Source organism: Trachypithecus francoisi, unplaced genomic scaffold (genome assembly GCF_009764315.1).
Source record: "Trachypithecus francoisi isolate TF-2019V2 unplaced genomic scaffold, Tfra_2.0 Lachesis_group20, whole genome shotgun sequence".
Taxonomy (NCBI): Eukaryota; Metazoa; Chordata; class Mammalia; order Primates; family Cercopithecidae; genus Trachypithecus; species Trachypithecus francoisi.
Genome location: NW_022681466.1, coordinates 318,444 through 335,561, shown reverse-complemented (window position 1 = coordinate 335,561; position 17,118 = coordinate 318,444). Strand labels below are relative to the sequence as shown.

General features: G+C 40.8%; 1 protein-coding gene across 3 annotated transcripts in view; it reads left to right on the top strand.

Moving 5' to 3' along the window:
- Positions 1 to 15,742, top strand: part of ABCA9 (ATP binding cassette subfamily A member 9) — a 79,192-nt gene extending 63,450 nt beyond the window's left edge. For 2 of the 3 annotated variants that reach the window (XM_033181965.1, XM_033181966.1), the window contains 13 exons: positions 319 to 387; positions 1,119 to 1,210; positions 2,394 to 2,514; positions 3,426 to 3,543; positions 4,245 to 4,336; positions 6,350 to 6,510; positions 7,557 to 7,632; positions 7,706 to 7,800; positions 8,514 to 8,633; positions 8,840 to 8,980; positions 10,058 to 10,137; positions 14,176 to 14,231; positions 14,353 to 15,742. In XM_033181965.1, the coding sequence (XP_033037856.1) occupies positions 319 to 387; positions 1,119 to 1,210; positions 2,394 to 2,514; positions 3,426 to 3,543; positions 4,245 to 4,336; positions 6,350 to 6,510; positions 7,557 to 7,632; positions 7,706 to 7,800; positions 8,514 to 8,633; positions 8,840 to 8,980; positions 10,058 to 10,137; positions 14,176 to 14,231; positions 14,353 to 14,451 (1,320 nt within the window). In that variant the 3' untranslated portion in view covers positions 14,452 to 15,742. Of the gene's footprint in view, positions 1 to 318; positions 388 to 1,118; positions 1,211 to 2,393; positions 2,515 to 3,425; positions 3,544 to 4,244; positions 4,337 to 6,349; positions 6,511 to 7,556; positions 7,633 to 7,705; positions 7,801 to 8,513; positions 8,634 to 8,839; positions 8,981 to 10,057; positions 10,138 to 14,175; positions 14,232 to 14,352 lie in introns of those variants that run through there. The other variant, XR_004430392.1, reaches the window with a different exon arrangement.
- Positions 15,743 to 17,118: the final 1,376 nt, after the last annotated feature.

Here is a 17,118-nt window from a genome sequence, read left to right as displayed (position 1 = left end):
AGAGAAATACAGGTAAGGTTAGAGGAGAGGCTTTGCCATTGCTTCAGAGTCCTGCCAGCACCAGCCCAGGATTCTCCTAACAGAGCAAATCCTGCTGACTCACAGTGTTATATACAAAGGCATCCCAGCCTAGAGACACACTGGAAGCAAAGAAGACATACTGCACAGTCTGAAATTAACTTTTACATGATACCCAAGGGAGCATCAGGTAGAATAGTTGTGAGGCCATTGAATAGGCATCAATTTATCTTAAGTGGGATAAATTCCTTGAATAAATAAAGAGGGTTCACCTGAATACACTTACTGCTCATTTTACAGATTTCTCCCGACTCCATGGATTACTTAGGAGCTTCAGAATCTGAAATTGTATTCCTGGCACTGCTAATAGTAAGAAGACATTTTTTTCAACATTCTTGCATGAGGAAACACAACCTTTGTGTGTTTTGAGCTTCTCTGAATTTCATCAAATTAAGAAGGTTTGGACATTTTAGGCATTTGAAGCAACACACACACATACATGCGTGCACACACACACACACGATGGCTTTTAACCTGGACCATTATTATTATTAAGACAGAGTTTCGATCTTGTTGCCCAGGCTGGAGTGCAATGGCACGATCTCAGTTCACTTCAACCTCTGCCTCCTGGGTTCAAGCAATTCTTCTTCCTCAGCCTCTCGAGTAGCTGGGATTACAGGCATGCACCACCATATGTGGCTAATTTTGTATTCTTAGTAGAGATGGGGTTTCCCTATGTTGGTCAAGATGGTCTCGAACTCCCAACCTCATGTGATCCACCTGCCTCGGCCTCCCAAAGTGCTAGGATTACAGGCGTGAGCCAATGCGCCCGGCGCTGGACCCCTGTCTTTACAATAATCATCTGTCATGGGTAGTACTGGTTTCACTTCCTACTATTATATTTCTGTTAGGGCTCTCTCTGAATAGCAGTGAGGCTAACTTTGACAGTTTCAAAGAATATTAAATAGGTTGTCTTTCAGCCTTGAAAAAATGAATGTTATCAAATCAAATTTTTATATAATCAAACTCCTTAAATTAATTCTAATATTGAAATCATTGTACTTATAGTGATACTAATTTTGATTGTCTTTTTTCCCTAGCCTTACCTTCATTTTCTCATTTTTCTTTTCATTCTGCGATGTCTGGAAACGAACTGCAGGAAGAAATTAATGAGAAAAGATCCTGTGTTCAGGTTGAGAAAATCAAATAGAATTTCATGTTTCATTTTGATACTCATTTTTAAGAACTTTTTAATATGCTGAATTAAGTAAAAGGCACTTCAGAGGATGATTTTTAAAGACTGTAATATATAAAATTCTTATAACCGATAGTATAGGAATATATACTGAGCTTACAATCTAGAGAGAGAGACCACATTAGCACACACAAGACACTGGAAAATTAAGGCAGACCATAATTTTACTGTAGAGGAAAGTTCTACGTAAGAGGTAGAATCTCTAAAATAATGGGTAAATACAGAAAAGCGTTGGAAAAGTTAAGCCAATCCAGGAAGGAAGAGTAGTTTGTGCAATAAGAACAAGGATGAGATGAAGGCACCAGGAGCTCCTTTGTAGGCTTGTGCTGGGGGATAATGAAAAACGAAAGGGAGGCTGGATATTGGAGGATCTTGAAACAGAAAAGCATAGGAAAGGTTTTGCAAATTACATAACGGGAAACCAAGACGAACACTTGGCCTTCCATACAAAATATAAACCAAGCTTAAGTCTAATTTTTGTGGTAGCAGAGAAGAGTGACAAGATGACAGCCATGTTTTAGGAAACCAACGGGCAGCCAGAATGTCAGAACGTAGTACAAGGAAGAGATAAAAGAATGAGCAGGAATCAATGGTGGGATGATGAAGGCAAGCACGAGTCTGTAGCAGAGAGGAAAGAATGATTCTGTCACACATTCCCAAGAAGTGACTGTGCTCAGTAAGTAATTAAACATTGGTATGGTGATTAGATATCCTGGATTCTCTGGGACACATCCTTGATTCCAAATCTTTGGACACATGGTTCTCACAAAGACCTCAGAATTCCAAAATAACTGTTGTCAAAACTACAGTTCCTAGATTCCTTTCCTCATGCAACTCTGCTTCAAAATCCTTTGGCAGAGGGTGTATACCACTCTCTTCTTTGAAAGGAAACTCACCATCAACAAGGAGAATTAAGCTTCGGTAAAAGCAAAGATGATAGTAGGATATAATTACTCTACTCCTTGAAGGAAACTAGGCTATTTGAAAGGCAGATGGTGCAAGTAGAAGAATAGAGAGGAATTAATCTACACCAAAAATTGGAAGTATAGGGAAAATTCATTAATTTTGATACAAGATTTTTAACCTGAAGTTTATCATTATCACACTGTTTTGATTTCAGAATTTCTCCAAGAAGCAACGCTGTTTTTCCAAACCCAGAGGAGCCTGAAGGAGAGGAGGAAGATATCCAGATGGAAAGAATGAGAACAGCGAATGCTATGGCTGTCAGAGACTTTGATGAGGTAGAACTCAGAAATGTTCTTCATCGAATATTTTTTTTTCTGACAGATAAACCTTCTAAGTTTAGTTTTTGAAAAACACTTGGGTTCTTTCACTCTTACACATACAGCTTATTACTTGACTTCAGTGGGTATGCAAGGCCCACAAATCTAAGAGAGCAAAGAAAACACACACAATGCACTTTGGGAGGCTGACGTGGGAAGATCACTTAGGGCCAGGTGTTTGAGACCAGCCTGGGCAACAAGTAAGATCCCATCTCTACAAAATGAAAAATAAAATTTAAAAAAAATTAGAAGAGTGTGGTGGCATGTGTCTGTAATCCTAGCTACTCAGAAGTCTGAGGCTGGATGATCACTTGAGCCTGAGAGTTCAAAGCTACAGTGAGCTATAATTACACCATTGCACCTCAGCTTGGGTGACAGAGTAAGACCCTGTCTCAAGAAACACACGTACGTGTACGTGCACACATACACAGAGACTTTGACTTACATCGATTTATTTTTCAGGGTCGCAGTTTTGATAAGTACAGCTAAACATTACAAAACTTAAGTAAGATTTTGTGTTTTATAACCAAAGTAAAGCTTATTGCAAGTCACTCAGAGAGAGCTTGTCTGACGTGTATATGTGTTTGTGTGCATGATTGTTTATGGGAGTGTGTGTCTTATCAAATCTGTTGGTTCTGTGACTGTCTCTCTTCCTGCTCTCCAAAGAACAAATCCCAGAATATGGTGCAAATGCCCTTTCCTTGTAGGAATATAGACTGTGAGAGTTCACTTGAAAATGGCAGTTTCTAGGGGAAGAAGTGGTTTGATTCATGATTCTGTATAAGGAAATGTTTGGTGACAAGAGTGAGGAGCATTCTCTCAGTTCAAGATGAGAATAAAGTCCTGTTGCTATTTACTTGTCTTTACAGACACCCGTCATCATTGCCAGCTGTCTACGGAAGGAATATGCAGGCAAAAAGAAAAATTGCTTTTCTAAAAGGAAGAAAAAAATTGCCACAAGAAATGTCTCTTTTTGTGTTAAAAAAGGTTGGAAACAGTAATTCCGTTAGTAGAGCAATCTTGAATCTGAAGACTGGATTATTCAGGGAATAAGAGTGTCTGAATCTGGGGCATCTATTGACAAACACAGCAGGCTAAGGCTGCTCCTTCTGCTTGAAAGCCTCAGTTGAAATGATAATGACATTTTTTCTTTACATAGGAAGACAGTTATGTCTGTTCTGTAGCACAAACAGACAGAACAACAAAAATGAAAAGAGGTGGTCTTTCTGTTAAGAAGGATGGTATAGTTTTAGGTAATTTTATTGTGGTGAATACTACACAGAAGGGAGCCAACGGAGGCATAGCAGTGCTTTCTTCATTCCCCCAAAACAGCACATTTTGTGAAAGTGGTGGGGGGGTGTTCAGTACAACAGGCTTTGGAATCAAAATATGTTACAACTTATAGCTCAGCCTCTTACTGTCTGTATGACGTGGGGCAAGTTATTTATCCTCTTTAAGTCTTAGCTTCCTCACCTGTAAAATGAAGCTAGTTATAATGCTCAGGGGTGTGTGTGTGTGTGTGTGTGTGTGTGTGTGTGTGTGAAAGAGAGAGAGAGAGAGGAATAAGTGAAATAATGTATGCAGCACATTTCACATAGCACTGGACACACAGTGAGCCCTCAGATGGTATTTGCTTTTGTTTTTGTTGCACGTATTTGTATATTTCTGAGCATACCACTTTCTTTCAGGCGAAGTTATAGGGCTGTTAGGACACAATGGAGCTGGTAAAAGTACAACTATTAAGATGATAACTGGAGACACAAAACCAACTGCAGGACAGGTCAGTAAAACACACAGGAATGTGGTCATTAGTGCTACCTCGGATAAACATTTTACAACGAATATCGATGGCAACAATAGACTATGTAGTTGATCCTTAATCACTTAGTGTGATTTATGCATTGAGTAAAGAGGATTGATTAAAAATTTATGTCTTTAATTTCAAAAACAGTTTGTTTCTGAGAAGGGCTACATATCATATATACTACACCTTTTATTGAGTGAGAAATAAAGCTATTAAAAGGAAATATATCTTCTTCAAAGTCAGATATCTTTGCTTTATTGATTTATGTATCCCATGAACTTTGTTGAATTTAATGGCCTCACCCAGCATGACACTAGAAACCACTGTCAGAATAATGACAACTCCTGCTTATGTGGTTGCAGAGTCATGAACCTTCATATTTAATGACTGTCCTCTACCTATATAATATAATTAAAGATTATGTGTGACCCGTGTAACAATAAGAGTCCATTAGCTAGTAAAACTTCACAGGTCTTTAAGAAGGTGTATACCACAGAAACTTTCTTACAATTATTGAAACATTTCTTGGCCCTGATTATGTAATGTAGTGACAGAGCAGTTGAGGGTATTATTGCAGATACATTGACATTCTTGAAGGACAATGGTGATTCTGGGCTAATGGTAAAAGATCCAGGGTTTATTAAGACAAGAGAAATCAGATGTAATTTAAAAAATGGATAATTACCTAAATTGCAAAGCAAAAACTAGAATAATATATGAGTACCACTTGGTGATATGTCTAGGCCAAGTTTGGGGAAAATGATGGACAGAAGCCAAAGGACCACAACTTCGAAGAGAAAATGCTATTGACCTTTAACATGAGGTCAATGTCAGAGGGAGTGTTTACGAAGGAAGGTCGCACAGTGATGTTCATTGCTACAGAGGTTTCCTGTCCTTCCATTTCCACTCTTGCCTCACACCGCAGCAAGAACAGTCTTTAAAAATGCAAATGAGGGCTGGGCACAGTGGCTCCCACCTGTAATCCCAGCACTTTGGGACACCGAGGTGGGCAGATCACCTGAGGTTAGGAGTTTGAGACCAGCCTGACCAATATGGAGAAAGGTAGATCCCAGCTTCAAGTCCCAGATTTACCTTGTTGTGACCTTGTACAAGTTTCATAATCCATGCTTGTGTTAATTTTCTGCATGTAAAACATCAATGATAAACTGAACATCTAACACATACAGGGGTTCTGTAAGGATAGGATAATGTCATTAAACATATATCATATGCTTAGATAATGGCACATAGCGAGTTCTGAGGACACATTAGACGTTGTTATTATTGTAAAGCATAGTCTGCCTCATAAAAATAGTAAATGCTGTCATGTATATATTGGTTCCTATGGGCTAAACACAGTGCTAAAAGTTTTTTGCTTATATCTTAGTTCAGGATTTCTCAACCTTGATTATTATGTACTTGATAATGTCATTTTGTTGTGGGGAGCTGTTCTGTGCATACTAGGATGTTTGGCAGCACCCTTTGCCTCTACTTACTAGATGCCAGTAATACTGTTTTCCCAATGCATATACACATGAATTGTGGCAACCAAATGTATCTCCAGACATTGTTAAATATCTCCTAGGAGGAGGATTCCCCTGGCTGAGAACCACTGCCTTATTGCAAGATAAATCCTATAATTTTAACTATCACTGGCGAAACAGATTTCTCAACAGGTATCTATTCCTGTGAATATTTGGATCAATGAATGAAGCCAAGTAAAAGCTACTCGAATCAGCAACCTTGAGTTGAATCATGGTCATGGAATTGGTAATAAAGTCTACACTATAATGGACAACCATGGAATGTCTGCCTTTTAAAGTGGGCTTTTACCACCTTTTCCCCAGAACTCAGTGATTGCTGATTTGCATTTGTGCACTTAGCACCTGTGTGTGTGAAGAGACGGGCATCACTGAAGTATGCACTTACGTGCACATACATATACATGACATTTGGGATAGAATCTGATAATGAACTTATTTCGTGTAGGTGATTTTGAAAGGGAGTGGCGGAGGGGACCCCCTGGGCTTCCTGGGGTACTGCCCTCAGGAGAACGCACTGTGGCCCAACCTGACAGTGAGGCAGCACCTGGAGGTGTACGCCGCCGTGAAAGGGCTCAGGAAAGGGGATGCAACGATCGCCATCACACGGTACCTGGAGCTGGGGGGCGCTTCCCTTCTTTGCTGAGGGCATGTTGTATTAATGACATACACACAAAATGAAGACAGGTAGGTGCTAATTGATGACCCCATGCTTGTGGGAGAAGACTTGGTCATCTAGAACTCCATTCAGTGTTGTTTTCTCTCACTTTGAGCCTGGAGAGAAAAATGTTTATTGATTATTCTTTTTCTTTTCTTTTCTTTTCTTTTCTTTTCTTTTTTTTTTTTTTTTTTTTTTGAGATGGAGTCTGGCTCTGCCGCCCAGGCTGCAGTGCTCACTGCAACCTCCGCTTCTTGGGTTCAAGTGATTCTTGTGCCTCAGCCTCCCAAGTAGCTGGGATTACAGGCACCCGCCATCATGCCGGGTTAATTTTTGTATTTTTGTAGAGACGGGGTTTCAGCATGTTGGCCAGGCTGGTCTTGAACTCTTGACCCTCAGGTGATCTGCCCACCTTGGCCTCCCAAAGTTCTGGGATTACAGGTGTGAGCCACCGTGCCCAGACTGATTATTCTTGGTTTTTATTTGTTTGTTTGTTTTGTTTTTTGAGACAGGGTCTTGCTCTGTCATCAGGCTGGAGTACAGTGGTGCAATCTCGGCTCACTGCAACCTCCGCCTCCCAGGTTCAAGCAATTCTCCTGCCTCAGCCTCCTGAGTAGCTGGGACTACAGGTGCACGCCACCATGCCCAGCTAATTTTTGTAATTTTGGTAGAGACAGGGTTTCACCATGTTGACGAGGATGGTCTCGATCTCTTGACCTTGTGATCCGCCCTCCTCAGCCTCCCAAAGTGCTAGGATTACAGGCGTGAGCCACTGCGCCCAGTCCAGCCTAATTATTCTCAATATGGAAAGACATCATTGAAAATATGAGTTTGATAACTATGAAAGGTTCATAAAGTACCTAGATGGTTTAAATTTTATGACCACTCTGACCATTTGTAAACACCTTCCCCACTGTTGTGTTTCTCCTGATTTGCTCATTCTCCCATGTACATTCGCCAGTGTTGGGATCATGTGGATTGACTCTGTTTTCTTCAGATTAGCGGGTGTGCTCAAGCTGCAGGACCAGCTGAAGGCTCCTGTGAAGACCTTGTCAGAGGGAATAAAGCGAAAGGTATGGGCAGGGCTTGGTGTTGCTCTGCAAGGGCCATAGATGGGAACCAGAGGGGCTGTTCCTCCCGTTGCAGCTGTGCTTCATGCTGAGCATCCTGGGGAACCCGTCAGTGGTGCTTCTGGATGAGCCATCAACCGGGATGGACCCCGAGGGGCAGCAGCAAATGTGGTGAGGTGCTATCATGAGCAACCACTGCATGAGTGTATTGATCCTGTGAAAACTGGTCTGCAAAATCATTGTTTGCTCAGAAAGGGAAAGACACACACAGTATCAGGAAAAGCAATATTCTAGGAAAATAAATTATCTGATTTCAAATCACAACCAGCTTTTATTCAGAAGAAAAAGCTGTATTATCTCACCCTAATATTTGCTCGAATAAATTTTGTGTCTGTTCCTACATGAAACATTTTTATACAGTCAAATCCATCGATATTTAAGCTTTAAATCTTTCTGCAACATCACCTGATATACAGTTCTTATGGAGGAAGAAAACATTCCAAATCTTTGATATATTTTAAAATTATTTTTGGGAAATTTCTGAATTCTGTCATTTTGTACCTATAGGGAGTATGTCATGATTATCTAGCTTTTTAGTAAATTCTCCTAATTTTCTTTGCTCCCACTGCATTCTCATAAATATTCCCGAACTTAGTATTTTTATAAATAGCATCTTACCCAATACCATTTTCTATGCTCTGAATTATATACTCTAACCAATAGTTTGGTTATTTCCACGCCTGTCATCCCTACACACACCCCTTCTTTGTCTAGTCTCAATTCGCTGCATGTTTCATCTGTGCATTGATGGAAACTTCTTTTAAAAAATTCCAGATACCTTGAGTATATCCATGAGTTTGTGTTTTCCCTTGACTTAACTTTAGGCAGGTGATTCGGGCCACCTTTAGAAACACGGAGAGGGGCGCCCTCCTGACCACCCACTACATGGCAGAGGCCGAGGCAGTGTGTGACCGAGTGGCCATCATGGTGTCGGGAAGGCTGAGGTGAGTGCCTGTCAAAGCCGGCGCTCAACCCCCAGGTTGCGAGCTATGAACAAAGTTTGTTTGCCTGAACCAGCCTACCCACTGTGAGGAGCTCGCATGGTTACTCCCAACTCTCTGTGGCCTTACTCTGGCCTCCAGAGGCTGAACATCACAAGCCATACATTTTTCTCTTTTCTTCCTTGACTTTATCCTTCTCTTACCTCCAGATGTATCGGTTCCATCCAACACCTGAAAAGCAAATTTGGCAAAGATTACCTGCTGGAGATGAAGGTGAAGAACCTGGCACAAGTGGAGCCCCTCCATGCAGAGATCCTGAGGCTTTTCCCCCAGGCTGCTCGGCAGGAAAGGTAGACACAGGTGTTTTGTTTTATCACAGTCCTTGGTTTCTGTTTCTGTATTTCCACTATGATGACAGAATAAGAGCTTTATCTTCTCTTTCTTTAACTCTATGGTAATTGCAAGTACTTTACTTAGAGAAAATTCAATTCCAAGGGCTCCCACAAGAGGGAAATAAGAGGACAAAGTGCTGAATTGAAAGCTGACTCTTGTAAGAGAATCAGCATGCATGGGGGCTCTAACATGCGCCAGAGACTTCCTGATGCATGCATGCACTTAGGTCATCTCAGGGGTTCCTTCCAGAGGGTAAAACCATCCCTCATTAAAGGAGGTCACCTTCACAAAGCCCATGCCAGAGTGCCAGGCATCAGTCAAAGTTCAGTGAATAGTGTCTCTTAACATTTCTATATATTATTATCAGTAAAATCAACTGAGGCTCAGAGTGTGGAGACAGCAGTAGAATCTAGTTCTTTTTACTGAAATGCTACTCTCTTCTCACTAAGAAGAAGGGTAAGTAGTTCTGCTTCTTCCCTTCATAAGGCACAGGGGCTGTCAATTTCCTTCCCTTTGTCTTTCATTCCTCCTCTTAGTAGATTGACTTCTTGCTGATCAAAGAGCACTTACATTATGAGTGTCTCTCTAACACCATACAGATGTGAATATTTAAACAAGTTGTTGACGATATTGTTGCTCCTTTTAATTGTTTTGTCTTTATTTTTTGAGACAGGATCTCACTCTGTCACCCAGTCTAAAGTGCAGTGGTGCAGTCACCGCTCACTGCAGCCTCAATCTCATGGGCTCAAGTGGTCCTCCTGCCTCAGCCTCCATGGTGGCTTGAAATACAGGCATACACCACCATGCCTGGCTAATTTTTAAGTTTTTTTGTGGAGATGGGATCTCAATCTGTTTCCCAGACTGGTCTCAAACTCATAGGCTCAAGCAATCTTCCCCTCTCGGCCGCCCAAATTGCAGTGGTTACAGGAATCATGAGTCACCGTGCCTAGCCTTGTTGCCCTTTTTAGACTTGTACCCATCAGGAGTTGCAACCTTGACACCTGGAGTTCAGCCTCACTCTCTTCCCTTCACAGGTTCTCCTTCCTGATGGTCTATAAGTTGCCTGTTGAGGATGTGCGACCTTTATCACAGGCTTTCTTCAAATTAGAGATAGGTAAGAGTGACTGTTTAGAGACAAAACTCTGGGAAATGGATAAACCTAAATCTGACATAAAACCACTATTTAAAAAATGCATAAACATAGAATTATGCTATCACATCATTAATACATTACTAAGACTGCTAATTCATGTGTTTCAATAAGGGGTGATTTGGCAATTATCTGGGAAGATTTGGGGTTCTTACAAGTGGGGACAGAGAGGTTGGATGCAACTGGTTTCTAGTGGGTGGAGGCCGGGGATGATGCTAAACACCCTACAATGCATTGGTCATCCATCACAGGAAAGAATGATCAACCAAAATGTCATTAGAGCTGGGGCTAAGGAACCCTACTGTAATTGAACAAGGTTCTGGGAGAAAGAGACCATTGCCATTGACATTCAGGCATAGATTATCCACAAATTCATACAAGCAGAAACATATGAATTTGTTTTTTGCCTCTATGTATTGTTTGATAGCCATCTATTAATAGATGCAGATAAGGAGGTTCCTGTCTCTGTTTAGGTGTGTTAATCTGTGACTCATTTTAGACCCTTGGATTTTGGTCTTTGCATACTGCATCGATGTATCAGGGGCTTGGTTTTTCCCTGTCATGTTAGTGTATGAAATCTGATGAGTTAGTGTATGAAACCTCATGCCCCATCTTGAGCTATACTTTCTGGCTTGTCACCCGCCTTCATCAGAGGCCTCAAGCATCCTAGCTTTTTTTTGTGTTTTTTTTTTTTGAGATGGAGTCTTGCTCTGTCACCAGGCTGGCAGGCTGGAGTGGTGCAGTGATGCGATCTCGGCTCACTGCACCTCTGCCTCCTGGGTTCAAGCAATTCTCCTGCCTCAGCCTCCCAAGCAGCTGGGACTACAGGCGCCTGCCAGCACACCCAACTAATTGTTGTATTTTTGGGAGAGACAGAGTTTCAACATGTTGGCCAGGATGGTCATCCTAGCTTTTAATGAGATTCTTCTTGAGACAGGATTAGGATCACCCAAATAGGTTTTCATTTCACTTTCTCATCCTGTTGGTCAACCTCACCCTGTGGTCTATGTGGCCATTTTTCACACTAACCACACTGACCATTATGCCCCGATGGCTGGTTGGCATCTTTCCAGTTGGAAGGATTCCACAGTGAGATCAACAGGAAGTATTTTATAATGGATTAGGAACAGAGATTGATGTTTCAGGAAGGCTGCCTCCCTAGAGGCTTTTTTAAAAAGCCTACTCATGTTTCTGCTTTCAAAAGCGTTCTCTCCCACCTCAAATTTCTTCTGCAGTACTTAATTTGCTAAAAGTGAAATTCTCACTTAGGGGGAAAACAACTATTTATCAGAATTTCTTGCTCCAATATGTGAAGATGACATAAAGTACAAAATGTGGAGATGTAAGCTAGCATTTTTTCCTCCAAATGTTCTTGGACACTGTTACATTCTCAGGTGCCATACACTTATTGAATGGGCTAGTCACAGTGTCGTCCAAGCAAAATGCCTGCTCCATGGCAATCCCTTTGCCTTGTTGCATAGATTCATTCTTTCCTACCACCAATCTCTTCTGGGTAATGTAAACTCCAGCAAAACCCTAGCCTCACATGCCCTTTCCAGGTCATACTTGCTTCAAATTTGGAGACCTACAGCTAGGAAGGTGACATGGTCAGTTTTATGTTTTTTCTTTCTCTATTTCCTCCATGACTCATAAATGAATGTTTTGGGCCTCTCCAGGGTGTAGTGTAGGAGGAAAAAAGAAAAGATAATATGGCATCAGAGCTTGATCTGATCATTAGAGTTATGATATCACATTGGGATCACCAGTATAGAAATGAGGAATTGCTGGCCCTTGCTTTTATTGGATGCTTTTATGGGTTCCTTGATGACTTTCTTTCCCCTCTCATCTATTATCTCTGACTACAGCTCCCTGGGGTGGGTGATGCATCCTGCTTTTGGCTCCTGTGACCACCTGGCAGCCCCTGAGTCCCTTCCTTGAAACCCCTTTACCTTTCCAGGTGATCTTCTCAAGATACCTCCCCTTTGAAATCCATGAGAAACACACAAGCATCTTTGCTTCTCTAAACTCTACAAGTACAGGGAAGTCAGCCACCCACTGTATTTCTTCTTCACATGTTTCCAGATATAAGATAGGGACTAGTCCTATGTCTAAGGAAAGAAGAAAGAAAATGCCACAGCAGTTTGACACTGTCCAAAAGAAATATTTGCCTTCCAGTCTTATTTTTCCATTCATTATCTTCCTCTTCTTATGTATCTACATGGTTGGGGTCTCAGTCATAGTTCAAATTGGTAAACAGACGGTAAACTCAAAATAGGATAATTCAAGGAACTTGTGTTTGTCAGAAGACTCTATCGGGGGAAACCCCACCCACAATATTTAACGTGGGTTCTTTTCTATTTCCCTAAGTGTGAGCTGGTCTGAGAAATAAAGGGAAAGAACACAAAGGAGAGAAATTTAAAAACTGGGGGTCTGGGGAAGACATCACATTTTGGCAGGTTCCGTGATGCTCCCCAAGTCATAAAACCAGCAAGTTTTTATTAGCTATTTTCAAAAGGGGAGGGAGTGCATGAATAGGGTGTGGGTCACAGAGATCACATGCTTCACAAGGTAATAAAACATCACAAAGCAAATGGAGGCAGGGCGAGATCACAGGACCACAGGATGGGGCAAAATTAAAATTGCTAATGAAGTTTCAGGCACACATTGTCATTGATAACATCTTATCAGGAGACAGGGTTTGAGAGCAGACAACCTGTCTGACCAAAATTATTAGGCAGGAATTTCCTTGTCCTAATAAGCCTGGGAGCACTACAGGAGACCGGGGCTTATTTCATCCCTTCGGCTTCAACCGTAAAAGATGGCCGCCCCCACAGGGCCATTCATAGGCCTACCCTCAGGGACACATTCTCTTTCTCAGGGATGTTCCTTGCTGAGAGAAAGAATTCAGTGATATTTCTCCTATTTGCTTTTGAAAGAAGAGAAATATGGCTCCGTTCTGTTCGGCTCACTGGCAGTCAGAGTTCAAGGTTATCCCTCTTGTTCCCTGAACATCGCTGTTATCCTGTTCTTTTTTCAAGGTGCCCAGATTTCATATTGCTCAAACAAACATGCTCTACAAACAATTTGTGTAGTTAACACAATCATCACAGAGTCCTGAGGCTACATACATCCTCCTCAGTTTATAAATATGACGGGATTAAGAGATTAAAGACAGGCATAGGAAATCACAAGAGTATTGATGGAGAAGTGATAAGTGTCCACGGAATCTTCACAATTTATGTTCAGAGATTGCAGTAAAGATAGGTGTAAGAAATTATAAAAGCATTAATTTGGGGAACTAATAAATGTCCATGAAATCTTCACAACTTACGTTCTCTCGTGGCTTCAGCCGGTCCCTCCATTCAGGGTCCCTGACTTCCCGCAACGAGACTCTTTGCAAAGGTACATGAAACAGTGCAATTACCTGAGACGAGAAGCGGTAGAAGTGTTACCATTCTTATGTCCAAAGGGACTAAGAGAGGAAGCAGTGACCTGAACTTGAGGGTAGAGTCATGTAGAACCTACTACCTTGAGAGAAACAAGGCAAACACTTGGTGTCAGGGAGGAAGTGAAAGAATAAATGCCTTGACCTCCTGTATCCCCTGTCCTTCCTGATGGGCTTGCCATTGGTGACATCCACCAGAAGACATCTGTTACATCAGCCTTTGGAGTAGACAAGAATGAGGGCTGGTATAGAGGGGTACGTGGTCATCGTCTAGCACAGAGGGTACCATCTCTTAGCTTGTTCTGCACAGATGCTCTGGAACCTCTGATACTGCTTTCTAGTTTTGTAGTGCCTCTACCAATACTCTAGACGAATGGGGTGGAGTATCCTTCCTGTTATATGACTATATCATGCATTTGCTTTCCCATATTTAGTCTAAGAATACTTATTACCTTATCTTTTATGTTTAAGATCTACTTGCATGTATTTTGGTTCATAACTTAGTAAAACTCACTGAAAAAAAATAGAATTCCTAATGTATGCTCATTCTTATGCAGTTAAACAGAGCTTCGACCTGGAGGAGTACAGCCTTTCACAGTCTACTCTGGAGCAGGTGAGTCATTTTTAGTGATTCTATATCATCTATGAAATATACCTGTATAATGCATTCTCTTGGAGCTGCAGGAGGCAGTATGGCATTGTTCTCCTCTCTTTACTGCTTTCCTTCCTTTTAGGTTTTCCTGGAGCTTGCCAAGGAGCAGGAGCTGGGTGTTCTTGAAGATAACTTTAATCCCTCGGTGAAGTGGAAGCTCCTCCCTCAGGAAGAGCCTTAAAGCTCCAAATACCCCATGTCTTTCTTTAATCCTGTGACTCTTTAAAAGATAATATTTTATAGCCTTAATATACCTTATCTCAGAGGTAGTACAAAATGCCTTTGAAACTCATGCAATAATTATCCTCAATAGTATTTCTTACAGCGAGACAACAGGGGATGTCAGTGAGGGTGATGGTAGGGCATAAGGCTAAGCGACACCGCGCAGCCTTTGTGCCAGCAACCAAATCCCATGTTTCCTACTGTGTTAAGTTCAAAAATGCATTTATTATAGAATTGTCTACATTTCTGAGGATTTCATGGAGAATGCTTAATTTTCTTTCTCTGAACTTCAAAATATTAAACATTTTCTTATGTTTTTGATTAAAGTATAAATTAAGACATCCTGTTGACTTTCGGGTAAGGGGAGTCAATTGATTACCCAGCAGCACAGTATTTGCTTTTTATAATTCACTTTTAAAATACTTATTCTTAATTCACTGGTTTTCCTTTTCTGTCATTTTTCAGAGTTTAGATTGTGAGTCCATGTTTTGTCTGTTGTGCCTTTAAAGCAAATTTGAGATCTATATCCTTCTACTATAAATATACATGCACACGTATGTTTATTGCAGCACTGTTTACAATAGCAAAGACTGGGAACCAACCCCAAATACCCATCAGTGATAGACTGGATAAAGAAAATGTGGCACATATACACCGTGGAATACTATGCAGCCATAGAAAGGGATGACTTCATGTCCTTCGCAGGGACATGGATGAAGCTGGAAACCATCATCTTCAGCAAACAAACAGAGGAACAGAAAACCAAACACTGCATGTTCTCACTCGTAAGTGGGAGTTGAACAATGAGAACACATGGACACAGGGAGGGGAACATCACACGTTGGAGCCTGTTGAGGGGTGGGGGGCTAGGGAAGGGATAGGAGAAATACATAATGTAGATGATGGGTTGATGGGTGCAGCAAACCACCATGGCACATGTATGCCTGTGCAACAAACCTGCACATTCTGCACATGTACCCCAGAACTTAAAGTATAATAAAAATAAATAAATAATTTCAGTAAGAACCTGAATGATCAAGTTGAACATATATATACATATATATATGTTATATATAAGTTTGAAACATATTTGTTTTTCTATGTTTTTTTAATGATGCAAGGGTATACTCTTATGCAAAGAATTAAAACTTCATAGGTCTTAATTTCCCATATCTCTATATATTATGACCTATCCAACTGGTAACCCTATAAACACCTTAAAATAAACACAATATATTTGTATACTCTTATTTAGGTGAGTTTTTGTTGTTGTTAATACTATTACTATTGCTATCTAATTGAACACTTGAAGGCAGTTGTGTGAAAGACCTTGGCTTTGATTTTAGTTGTTTCTTACATTCTTCTAGTTTTTAAAAATAAAACGCTTCCATCAACCTATGAGAATATTCATATGAGACCTTGGGCCAAGGGCCCCAGACTTCTTTTTTTTTTTTTTTTTTTTGAGACAGAGTCTCACTGTCTCCCAGGTTGGAGTGCAGTGGCAGGATTTCGGTTCACTGCAAGCTCCGCCTCCCTGGTTCACACCATTCTCCTGCCTCAGCCTCCCAAGTAGCTGGAACTATAGGCACCTGCCACCATGCCCGGCTACTTTTTTGAATTTTTAGTAGAGACGGGGTTTCACCGTGTTACTCAGGATGTTCTCAATCTCCTGATCTCATGATCTGCTCACCTCGGCCTCCCAAAGTGCGGGGATCACAGGCATGAGCCACCGTGCCCAGCCCAGACTTCTTATTTTTTTTAAAAAGAGACATTAATACTGATCCTACTGAGTCACTTGATTTTTATAAGTCACAGATGAGTTGATACAAGTCAATACATTGAAAACTGTAGTTCACTTTACATATATTAGTAGTAGAGTGTTTCTTGCAATGAGCCAAATTGCCAAAGACTGTGCCATTATCATTGTATGTAAGGCCTGTGCCTTAAATAAGACTTGATTTTATAAGACTGAGTTCATCCACACTAATGACACTCAGACTCAGCTCTTCAGTGAAGCATTTTTCAACAAGAATGTGTCAATGTGCTATATGTTGGGAGCTGATGAAGAAATGCTTACATCATTTCAGTATTCTAAGAGTATGTTCCCAAAGCTAAAAAAATGCTAATAATAATCTCAGTGAAAGTGTGTTAAGCAAACGATTTATATCCAACAGTTCTATAAAAGAAACGGAAACAGTAAACTTGAGCCACACAAAAATTCTAGAGCTATAGTAATTTTGGAAGCATAGTATGATAATGGCAATATTATCATTATTTATAAGACTAAGAATACACATTATAATTAGGTTCTGAACATATATTGATTATTTTATGCAATCTTCATAATAACATAACCAACAAATATTCTTATTTATATGAGAGGCAGAATTTCCAAAATGGCCCAGTAAAGATCTGCCTCCCTAATCTCTGGACCCTAAGAATATAACACAATATTGCTCTGTGGTCTCTGTTATATTTCATGACACCTTTGACATTAGGAAAGAAAGATTATCTGTGTGGGCCTGATGTAATCATCTGATCCCTTAAATGTAGAGAGCTTTCTTAGGACGGTGGCAGAAGGGGAAGTCAGAGAGATCTGAAACATGAAGACTTGTTGCTCTGTGTC